Source organism: Brassica oleracea, chromosome C8 (assembly GCF_000695525.1).
Source record: "Brassica oleracea var. oleracea cultivar TO1000 chromosome C8, BOL, whole genome shotgun sequence".
Classification (NCBI taxonomy): domain Eukaryota; kingdom Viridiplantae; phylum Streptophyta; class Magnoliopsida; order Brassicales; family Brassicaceae; genus Brassica; species Brassica oleracea.
The window spans coordinates 39,199,943-39,212,315 of NC_027755.1; the positions used below are offsets into that span (position 1 = coordinate 39,199,943).

At 37.1% G+C, this 12,373-nt stretch overlaps 1 protein-coding gene across 1 annotated transcript; it reads left to right on the top strand.

Moving 5' to 3' along the window:
• Window positions 1-7,431: 7,431 nt before the first annotated feature.
• Window positions 7,432-9,393, top strand: LOC106311173. The gene is made up of 3 exons (XM_013748398.1): window positions 7,432-7,599; window positions 8,737-9,057; window positions 9,199-9,393. Exons 1-3 carry the CDS (start codon window positions 7,498-7,500, stop codon window positions 9,265-9,267), a joined length of 492 nt encoding a protein of 163 aa, XP_013603852.1. The 5' UTR covers window positions 7,432-7,497; the 3' UTR covers window positions 9,268-9,393.
• Window positions 9,394-12,373: the final 2,980 nt, after the last annotated feature.

A 12,373-nucleotide genomic window follows, 5' to 3' on the forward strand; every position in this document is an offset into this window, starting at 1 on the left:
ATTTGCCACAACACACAGACAGCAAAGAGTGGTTATGTTTAAAATGAGCATAATAGAAGATCAAGTGTCTGATATTCCATCACTGAGGAAATTAAACTGAGCATATCAGCAACTGTCGTTAGTTTCCAAGCTAGTGTTTAGTGTTGGGCATATCATCCACGAAGAAGAAAACATAATAGTCTGTGAGGAAGAAAATAGCAATTGAGCATATCAGCAACAGTGAGCATATCATCCACGAAGAAGAAAACAGAATAGAAGATCAAAATTCAAGTCTGGGTTTTGTAGGGTGTTTAGTGTTGACGTTTGAAGATTGCAACCCATAGTCCGTGAAGTGATTGCTTGTGCAGCAGGCTGATCATCGAAGCCTAAATTAAACTTGTATTTTATAGATACTCCCTCCGACAAAGTGTCACAGCCGCCTCTTCAACACAAAATACATAAAGCCAAAACCAAAATCAAAGGCATCTCAACACACACACACTCACAAATTCATAGCAAAGGGAAAAGTAAAGACGATTTTGTTATCTCAATCAGACATTCAACGCATCAACAAATAAATTAAATCAGAAGCTTCTGCATCTCAACTAACAAATAGATTCAACAAAAATGTGCAGAAAGTAAATGAAAAAGGCAACCTTTATGGTGGGCCTGCAAATCCGATTCCAAAAAAAAAAGCTTAGTTACTTGGAAACACTTAATATCCATACACGATTCTCTCCCTGCCCCGAGTGTCGAGAAAGGTCTTTGCCCAACAAACTTTTTAAACACAGAGTTATTACCCGCCAGCTATTCCTATATCTCTCCCCTTCTGATTGGCTAAATCTCTGCATCTCTGGAATAACTTTCAAATTCTTTCTGCTTTGGGAAGTATCCAACGGTCCATAGAAGGCGAGGAGAAAACTTCCCCGGGTTCTTTCCCCCGACTCGGGTCGGCGGGCGCCGTTCCGATAGCTCTCACCGCCGGTAAGCCTTCTCAAATGGATCTATATTCATCTCCTAACACTCTTGTATCTCCTCTCTGGGTACAGTGAATCTCAGGAGGTTACTCCTTCAAGAACCCTCTTTCTACTCTGTAGACTGAACTTTTCAGAGTTAAACGCTCCCAAAAGAGCTTACAAAGGAACAACACCCTCTCAGCATCTCCCGGCAAATGCTGTAGACTGAAATGTCTCGAAGACTCTCCTATGCGGAAAAAGGGAAAGGAGTTGCAAGACTTAGCTCCCCTCCCAGGAGCGGAAGAGTTAAAGTTGCCACTTTCGACAGAAACGTTTGTAGTCCCAACACATGAAGAAGCTGTGGAAGCTGCAAGATTAGAGATTAGGGAAGCTCTGAACCAATATGCTAATTGTGCAGATCCTACAGAAAGTGCTGCAAGAAGAGAACGTGTTAGGTTGGCTGAGGAAACAGGAGAAGTAGATGCAAATGCTAATAGCATAGCAGCAGATACAATCAACATACTCCCTGTATGCAACCAAAGCAAGAGTATAGAGTACTTGGAAAACACTACCAGAATTCCGGCTCTTCTAAGATTACAAAATCCTGTGGATATAGGAACAAGTGAGCCAAGAACTGAGGAAGAGCGGATCCCAGTCAAGAAAAGACTTGGAAGACCTCCACTGAATAAAAATCAACCTAAGCCACTGGGAGTCAGAACCACTACAGCAGCTACGAAAAGAAGAACGGTGGCTCAGCTGAGAATCTCTCCTAAGAGAAAAGCTCCCCCGTCATCTTCTACAAGGGGTGTAAAAGCAAGGAGCAAAGAACCAGCAGGACAAGCAAACGACACGACAGCAAACTCTCAACCAAAATCTCTGATTGTACCTTGGATTTCAAAGAAGAAGGTGGATTTTCACAATCTGCCAGCTCCAGTTCCTTAAAGATCATAAGCTGGAACTGTCGTGGGTTAGGGAATACCATGACAGTCCAGCGACTTATAGAGATGCACAAGAAGCTCTCGCCCGATATCTTATTCCTCTCGGAGACAAAAAATTCCAACGAGTTTGTCCTCCGTAAATGTAAATCGTTGCGTTATGAAAACTCACTGCTGATACCACCCCAAGGGCATGGAAGTGGAGGGCTCGCCCTGTTCTGGAAGAAGGGGATATAGCTTAATGTTAAAGACTCTTGTAAAAACATTATCAATGCAGAAATGAAATATGAAAACAAGACTTTCCTGGCATCATTTGTCTATGGAAACCCTGAGCCGGTCTTGAGAAGACAACTGTGGCAAAAAATTGCGAATGAGGCAACCACCAGAGACATGGCATGGATACTCACAGGAGACTTAAACGACATTGTTAACGAACATGAGAAAGTTGGAGGTCGCACCAGAGCCGAAGGATCATACACTGACTTCAGACCCTTCCTTTCAGAATGTGATCTCTACGATTTACCACACACTGGAGATTTTCTCTCTTGGAGAGGAGTGCGTAATGAGGAAGTGGTGAGATGTAGACTTGACCGAACGCTAGCAAACAGTCAATGGTTCGATACCTTCCACTCAGGCGTATGCGAGTATCTAAAGTATGAAGGTTCAGATCACAAACCTATACTCACATGCTTTGATTTCACAAGGAAGAAAGGGAAAGGCATCTTCCGATTTGACAGAAGACAGAAAGACAACCCTGAGGTCAAGTCACTGGTAGAGAAGACATGGAAGGAGGCAGGGACTAGACCGGTCCACTATAAGATTTCTCAGGTCAGAAGAGCAATTATTCTTTGGAATAAAGAGCAACAACGTAACAGCAGAATCCTTATTGAGCAATGGAAGGAGGCTCTGGATAAAGCTATGTCGAGCAATAGGAATGAAGGTGAAACCATAGCCAAACTAAACGCTGACCTGACAAAAGCTTATCTCGAGGAGGAGGCCTACTGGAAACAAAGAAGCAGAAACTTATGGCTCAGCCTCGGTGATAAAAATTCTGGATATTTCCACAGTATCACTAAAGGAAGAAAGGCAATTAACAACTTCACGGTGATAGAGAACTCAGAGGGAGAACCAATCTTCACGGACAACGGGATCTCTAAAGTTATTATGGAGTATTTCGACAATCTCTTCAAGTCAAGTCCTGGTGAAAGACCAGAGATCGTTAATGAGGCCCTTCTCCCCAAGATAACTGACGCCTCAAACCAACACCTCATTGCAATACCAACTTCAGAAGAAATCCACTTGGCTCTACTTGCAATTCATCTGGGGAAGGCTCCTGGCCCGGATGGATTTTCAGCAAGTTTCTTCCAAGCGAATTGGGTAACAATTGGGGCGGATATTGTTAAAGAGATACAACATTTCTTCACATCCGGTAGCTTACCGAGAACCATTAATTCCACACATGTCAGACTGATACCGAAGTCTACCACAGCTAAGCTTGTTTCGGATTATAGACCAATAGCACTTTGCAATGTCTACTATAAAATAATCTCGAAACTGCTAGCGCATAGACTGAAACAGATCCTCCCTGACTTGATCTCTGAGAACCAATCTGCTTTTGTTCACGGGAGAGCGATCACTGACAACATCTTAATCTCCCACGAGGCTCTGCACTTTCTAAAAACATCTGAGGCCTCTAAGCACTGCTCTATGGCCGTCAAGACCGACATGAGCAAGGCTTATGACCGTTTGGAGTGGAATTTCATCGAAGCTGTGCTGCTGAGACTAGGCTTCCACGCGGTTTGGACTAACTGGATCATGCAATGCATAAGGACAGTGACATACTCGTACCTTGTTAATGAATCTGTGACCGGGGTGGTTACACCACATAGAGGCATCCGACAGGGAGACCCCCTGTCTCCATACATTTTCATCCTCTGCAGTGAGGTACTGTCCGGCCTTTGCAGAAACGCCCAGGAGAACAACACACTGCAAGGCATCAGAGTAGCCACAAACAGTCCTCGGGTTAACCACCTATTATTTGCAGATGATACTCTGTTCTTCTGTAGAACAAACACGAAGAGCCTCAGTATTCTCAAGAAAATCCTCCAGCTGTATGAAGAAGCATCTGGCCAGAAAATCAATGCTCAGAAATCAGGGATCACTTTCTCTAATCTAACACCACAAGCGCTCAAGGAAAAGATCAAAGAAGAATTCGGTATTGAGAAAGAAGGAGGAGCTGGGAAGTACCTTGGGATTCCTGAACACTTTGGGAGAAAAAAGAGTGATATGTTCATGTTTGTAGTAGATAAAATCAAACAGCGAGCAGCGGGGTGGTCTACAAGGTACCTCTCTCTGGCTGGAAAACTCACACTACTCAAGAGTGTCCTCTCCGCCATACCAAATCACCCTATGCAGTGCTTTAAACTCCCGCAGTCCCTGTGTCGAAGAATCCAGTCAGCTTTCACCAGATTCTGGTGGGACGCTTCTCCGGAGACTAGGAAAATGTCGTGGATTGCATGGGATACCATGGTGAAGTCAAAAAAAGACGGAGGGCTAGGCATCAGAGACATTCAAAGTTTTAATGACGCTCTACTGGCTAAAACCAGCTGGAGAATCCTATCTTCACCTTCCTGCTTACTAGCCAGAATACTCAGGGGAAAATATCTCCAAGATAAAGACTTCCTACATGCGGCTGCTCCTGAATCCTGCTCTCACGGGTGGAGAGGAATTTTGATAGGAAGAGACCTCATTAAGGAACATTTGGGATGGGTAATTGGAGATGGCCAGGAGACAAAGATCTGGAGAGAACCATGGCTATCTTCAACTGCGCAAAGGTGTCCAATGGGACCAGCTCCGGAAGACAGATCAGAGGCAAAGGTCGCTGAACTGTTCAGAGAAAACTCCAGAGAATGGGATGTTGAGAAGATAGAAGGATTATTCCCTATGCTGGCAGGAGAGATCATGACCATCAAACCGAGTAAATGGGGAGGAAAGGATAAACGCATCTGGCTCAACCATAAATCCGGAGAGTATTCCACCAAAACAGGCTACTATGCAGCCCTGGAGAAAAATAAACCTGGCGCTCTAGAACCCCCCCAACCAGCACAAGAGTGGATTGACGATGTCTGGAAAGTGCCCATATCTCCCAAGCTGAAGCTGCTTATCTGGAAAATTAAACATAGAGCAATCCCGGTGGGTGAGATCTTAATGGCAAGACATATACTACCTACTGCTAATTGCATTCACTGTAAGGGCTCAGAGTCTATCCTCCATTTATTCTTCCACTGTCCTTTTGCACAAAAGGTTTGGGAGCTATTACCTGTAATAAATGGCCTAGCCCCTTTGCTCATTAACTCATTTAATGAGGGCTGGCGATTGGCATTGAAGGCCACCACACTCCTACCTACTGGACTTAATGACTGCCCCTTGATCCCTTGGGTTATTTCTGCACTCTGGACAACAAGAAACCTTAAGATCTTTCAACAGCGCCACTTCACACCCCAAGAGGTAATATCAAAAGCTATCATTGATGCTAAAGAGTGGAAGTTGGCTCAAGTAGTACCTATACCCCCAAAGCGAGGCGTAACCCCGAGGAAGATCGACGCCGACTCAGTGGCCCTCTGTCGATCGGATGCAGCGTGGAGCAATGAACACAATACCGCGGGATTGGGGTGGAGCTTCTCGGTTAACCAAAATGAGAGATTCCTCTCTCACAGTGATTTTTTATCTTTCGTTCGATCACCCCTTGTGGCGGAGGGATTGGCAGTACGAATGGCGATGGAACATGCGATCGCACTTCAGCTCAAACAGGTGATCTTTGAATCGGATTCAGCACAATTGGTGGCAGCAATTGTCGAACAATCTGGCATTTCTGATCTCCATGGAATCCTGGCTGACATCTATCTTCTCTCTTTGCAATTTGATTCTGTCTCTTTTAGATATGTTAATCGTTTCTCTCTCTGTTTTGAGGATAACTTGGCTAAGCAGGCCCTCAGAGGCCCTGTAAGAAACCCACTTTAAATTTTAAGTAAAGAAGTATTTGTGAACAAAAAAAAAAAGTTACTCCGATTCCAAAAAAAAAGCTTAGTTAGTTGGAAACAACAATAAATACAAACTCTGTTCGACCAAAAATGTCAAATAAGACAGCGTTCTTTGGAAACACATGAAAACTTACAAACCTTTTTAAGGCCGGAGAGCATTCATCGCCGGAAAACCCTTTTCGAATTGGGGATAAGATTTATAAAAAACTGCTCATGTACGACTCTGGATCTTCATGTTGATGGAGTCAATAAAAATGGATATATAAACTACACAAAAGAATACAAAGATTCAACCTTTGTGGATTTCTAGAGTTTTCGAACACCAAGCAAACGCAGGAGGAGCGATATCCACCACGTCGGAATCCATTGACGAAAGATGTGAATGAACCCTAAAAGTCGGCGTTAAGTTGATGAAGACGATTAGTCAAAAAAATTGATGAAACGGTGAGTTTCAACCGGCGGACACGTGTCGTCCTCTCGTGCAATGACTTTCTGACATGGATGCACATGTGGCGCAAGGAAAAGTGAAAGAACCATTCTTTATAATAATAGATAAGTCTATAACCTTCTTTCTTTTTTTCGCTGCCAGAAACGCAAACGTTGATCGTTGGATATTTACATGCATGAGCATGCCCAAGATAGCCTTCTTACGTATTCATCTCCCGTGAACGTTTAGATCGTTCCATGCAAACGTTCAAGTCTTTTTAAATAAACGGCACATCGGTGAAAAAAGTCGCCAAAACGGCCAAAAACTGTTCAAGTTCTTTGGAATTTGTGCAACGTGTTCTAGTCCTTTTATTATGTATGTTTGTAGGGAATGGGTTGTATAAGTGTGTCCTTTCCTTGTATTTTGACTGATGATAGCTTGTTGAATTATCATGGCTTTTTTTGTGACCCGTGATTGGATAATAAACATGTGCACCTTATTAAATCGAAAATGGAATTGGTACGTCGTGGACCCTTTATATGGGCAATATACAGTTCACTCGGCGAATTAAAAAAACATAGTACTTTTGTAAGGAATTTTGTTTATTTTTGTCTATCATATCTGACTATTAATTATGCCATTGAAATTGTCTTTGATAAGAATTTTCTATAAACCCTACTGAATCTCCAGCAGCTGATAACTGGAGTTATCTGATAAAAAAATTATAATAATATATATTATACTATGGAATTAGAATCTCTGAACACTATAGAACTGGGTTCAACCATACCAACTAATCCTTTTTGTAATAGATAATCTATTATTTTTTTGAAACTTTAGTATCTCTAACTCTTTAGAATGAAAACTAAAGTAAATATAAAATTTACTTGGTAGGAAAAAAAAAAAGCACATTATTAAGTAGTGTGTAAGCTCCCGGACGCAAACAGAAAAGCTATGACTTTCTTTGGAAAGTGATGCTATCCAAATACGCATGCTCTTTCTATCAAATTTGAGATTTGTGACTCTGATCTGTTGCTATCTCTCTATAAATAGAGTGATGGGATGGATTTGAAAAGAGAGAAAACACAGTAACATAAAATCTTTTTAAAAACAAAATAATATTGGAGGAGGGTGATAGAGAGATAGGAGAAGGAAACTCAATGTCGCCGAGGGAACAACGAAACCTCAGAGAGAAAGAGCGACGAACGCGCATGAAACATCTCTTCATTATACTCTCTTCTCATGTTTCTCCCACTCATAGGGTATGTTTCTATTTTTTTTTTTTTTTCAAAAAAAAGGGTATGTTTCTATTTCTCTCATGTACTTATATTTTATGTATCAACAAAACATAACTAAACAATTATTTTTAGATGTATGCATTGTTACAAAATACGACCGTCTAAGCGCTCCCCCCTATGCAACCAAAACCATCGAAACATGATCTTATTTAAGAACCAGACTTAGCTTTTTTAGTTAAAAGTTAAAAGACGAATTCTTATATTCTGCTAAGAACCCCCATAAGAACCCCCAATAATCATGCTTTAATTTTTGTCTTTCTAATCGTTTTATGCAAAATAAAACATATGTATCAAAAACTATTATATATAATGCAGACAAAAAAACAAGTGGCTCATAGGCAAGGTTTTGAAAACCGGACCGGACCGGCCAGTCAAACCGGTCCGACCGTGACTCGTTAAAGAAGCCGAGTCCGGTTCGGTTTAAAACCCGGATTTGAGAAAAACCAGTGAAACCGGCTAAAAACCAGTAAAACCGGTGACCCGGTTCAACTTCAAAACCCGGTTCAATAGAAATCAACATATAATTAATTTATTTTCAATTGTTATTTAAATATAATATTTCATAATTAATATTTAATTTTTACTATTTAATTAGTTTTCTAATTGATTCTTTTTTTTTAAGAATTTTCTTTTTTAAAATCTCTTTTCGACTCTCATATTTTATTCTCGTTTTTCTATATTCATAAAATTTAAGACTTTAGTTGTAAAAATAAATAAATATATAATTTAAACGGTCATTCATTTTTCTATCAATTTTAGTTGATATAGTATTCACTTGTATATATAACTAAACTTATGGTTATTGTTTATTATCTAATTAATAAAAGAGAACATAGAACTGTAGGTCTATATAGTGTAAATATATGATTATTTATATTTATTTATTTTTAAATAGAAAACCCGGTTTGACCGGTTGAACCGGTCCGACCACTTAACCAATAGCTTTACCGAGTCGGTATCCGGTCCGGTTTTAAAAACATTGTTCATAGGCTTCATTGATAGGCTTTTTACGTTTTACTTATATATTGATCATCACAAGATTCATGCAAATTAAGAAAAACATGAAAGTAATTAACTTGGGATTTTTATTGGCTGTAACAGTTGCCAGTGCCTCAACTTATAGATCAAGCGACATCATACATGATCCAGTTAAAAGAGAAGGTAAATTATCTGAGGGAGAAGAAAATGAGTTTGTTAGGAGAAATGGGGAATTACTCTGAACGGTCATCGTCTCTTCTGCCGAAACTCAGTATCTATTCGAGGGACTCGACCATAGAAATGAATCTGATTATGGATCTGAACATGAAAAGAGTAATGCTACACGAACTTGTAAGTGTGTTTGAAGAAGAAGGAGCTCAAGTTATAAATGCTAATCTTCAGAACTTGAATGATAGGATGATCATTTATACAATCGTAGGCCAGGTTTGTATGAAAAACATCCACATGTTTTTTCCGTGTCACGTATGCTTAATATAAGTTTATTTGGCAAAACAAAATGTTTAATATAGTTTTGGATTCACTTTGATTATGCATGTACGTGATTGCCTAAATGAATATTTGCAGGCTATCATATGTCGGATCGGAATTGATCCATCAAGGATAGAAGAGAGAGTAAGGGATCTCATCTTTTGATGAAGCACAGAAGCAGTATCAAAGTCCGAATCATTAGTCTACATTACACTAGTGTTAATGCAATGTTATGTATACGTTCTTTAAATTCTTTATAATGTTGTTTTTGAGTTCCATTATGTAAGCATGCATGCGTCAACGATTAAAAATACATTTCTTGATTGTGATTTGTCCTCAGAACCAATACATAATTTCATTAGAGTAATTCAAAACTATCAAACAATGACCAGCTAGAAGCATACATCAGTGTGTATTTACATACACTTTAAACAGTATATGAAAATAGCTTATAAATTCTTCATCTTTAGTGTATTTTTTCTCGTAATTTTATAAGTATTTGTAGTCTAACAAACGTGTGGTTTATTTGAATGTGTTGACAAATATGGAAAATATTTGGATGTAATGATGATGAATACCTAAACCAGACAAATTAAATTACGTTTACATTTCTGCAGAAATCTTTTCAGATTTTTCTAGATTAACATTCTTGAATATCGCCATGTGTTGCATATCGCTTATTACCGTCAGCGGAAGAAACCTTAAATTTTGCTTTCGATTCCTTTCGGTTTTACTCGGTTTGACTATCGGAAAAGTCAACGGGGGTGTAAATGTTCAACAAACACACTACCGGGGTAAATGTGAAACGATAAAAAACGTCGGGTTTATTTTTTTTAACTTTCACACAAAATTGGAATCTAGCAATCGCGCGCGAGATGGATCTGATTCAATCCTACGACGGAGAAGCCGTTTCCTCTTCGCCGGATTCTTCACCGCCTGGTATATTGAAACCGCAAATCAAAATCAAACCCGATCAATCCGACCCAACACGTCGTCGTTTTCAACCCTACCTAATAACCCCGCGCATCCCTACAAGCTAGGGGTGTGTGGAAGACGCTTCGATTGGTTCCTTGAGCAGTACAACACTTTTTTCACAGATTTACGGTTACGCGGTGGATTATTCCTTCCGGATTGAATTACGTTGGCGACGTGGAAGTAAAACGACGGCGTTTCTATTTATATATATCCCACAGAGCGAGAAAGCAGAAGTGGATGACGATTGAGAAAAAGGGAGGAGCGTGAGGCGGTGGCTGCGAATCCGGCGACTGACACGTGGCTTCTAAAGCTGCTCATGCTCTTAGATGTTATTAGAGACCTGAAACACCAATAATCATGTTAGAGACGTGAAAATTATTAAAAGTTGATAATTACAGAAAACTGAATTAAGATTAACTTTATTTAATTACCTTTGGTAAAAAATTAATAATTACAGAAAACTATATATTTTATTATAGTAATTTAATGTATTTTTTTAATAAGTATGAACACACAAAATATTTAATCTTTGTAAACTATATTACTAAGACGGAGAAAATACATACCCAAACTATATTAATGTGTCAAAACATTTCTAAACTAAATAAAAATTGGAATTGTATATCTAAACTAATACATAGCTAAATCATGCTTCTAGCCAGTTATACGATGACTTAAACTACTTTTTTATTTTTAAAATTTTGTAGTTTAGTTCAAATAATTATATTTTTTTTTTGTTAATATGCCTTAAATAACATAAATAATAAAATTTATCGTATTTATATTTTTAATTTGAAAAGTACAATTTTATTTTTTTGACCAGATTTTAATTAAATCCAAATACTAAATTTAATTATTTAGCAGAAATTTAGATAGTTATCATATACAAAATATTAATTAATTTAGTTATTAAAGTATGTTATCTACGATATTAAAACATGAGCATTAATTATAAATACCACTCAATTTACATTTATATAAGATTTTCTTTAAAAATATAGTCATTCAAATTTTAATCAACATAACTAAAAATAGTCTATAGAATTTTGAGTTTAGAAATTTGATTTTACAGTACAGATCTTTAATAATGTTATCCTTACTTAATAATAAAAAAATGGCCAGTTAACCAAAACTAGTTTCGAATGCAGCATCTCAAAACAAAAATATCGCACAAAACCACAAAACCATATTAAATTATTTTTATTTTGCTACAAAACTAGTATGTAATATTAATAATACAAAAAGTTTATAAAACTATTCCCCGATTAATCTTTATATAATTACCGAATAATTGATTCAGCGATAGATTAGGGTCAAGCGCACGCGTTATATTTATATAAGATTTTATTTAAGAAATATAGTCATTCAAATTTTAATGAACATAACTAAAACTAGTCTAGACCACTCAATTTTTATTTATATAAGATTTTCTTTAAAAATATAGTCATTCAAATTTTAATCAACATAACTAAAAATAGTCTATAGAATTTCGAGTTTAGAAATTTGATTTTACAGTAGAGATCTTTAATAATATTATCCTTACTTAATAATAAAAAAAATGGCTAGTTAACCAAAATTAGTTTCGAACGCAGCATCTAAAAAAAAAATCACGCACAAAACCACTAGACTATATTAAATTATTGTTATTTTGCTACAAAAATAGTATGTAATATTAATCATACAAAAAGTTTATAAGCCCGATTAATCCTTATATAATTACCGAATAATTGATTCAACGACATATTAGGGTCAAGCGCACGCGTTACGCCTAGCGTAATTAACATTGGTTTTGATAACTACAAACAAAAATTACAAATTTTTAATTTTATTATATTATATATATATATATCGCAAGCACATAATAACATTTGTAACTAAAATAACCTAAGATAATATAGAAAATTATTTTATAAACTTTAAGAAATTTAGTGAGATTAAATTAGGCTTGAAATTATGATATTGTTTATGTTGTTTTTTATTGATTAAAAGTTTTTTTTATCAAATATTTTAATATGAAATAATAATAATATATTTATATTATTAAATCTATTTTATTTAATAAAAAGTTATTTTTATTTTATATTACCATATATTGAAATTTATTTACAATTTTGAAATTATAAATAAGGCCAACTTGATGATTTTAATTATTTGAATCACTTTACAAACAAATAAAATGATAAAGACTAAAATATAATAATTAAAAAAATAAATCAATACATTTTTGAATGGACTGACACATATCAGTTACAAGACCTGTTTTAGCTATTTATTATGAATTTAGGTATGTAATTCA

Coding starts and splice junctions, on each gene's coding strand:
- LOC106311173 (XM_013748398.1), top strand. CDS start 7,498: ATGTCGCCGAGGGAACAACGAAACCTCAGAGAGAAAGAGCGACGAACG. Junction 7,600..8,736: donor ATGTTTCTCCCACTCATAGG/GTATGTTTCTAT, acceptor TGGCTGTAACAG/TTGCCAGTGCCTCAACTTAT. Junction 9,058..9,198: donor TTTATACAATCGTAGGCCAG/GTTTGTATGAAA, acceptor GAATATTTGCAG/GCTATCATATGTCGGATCGG.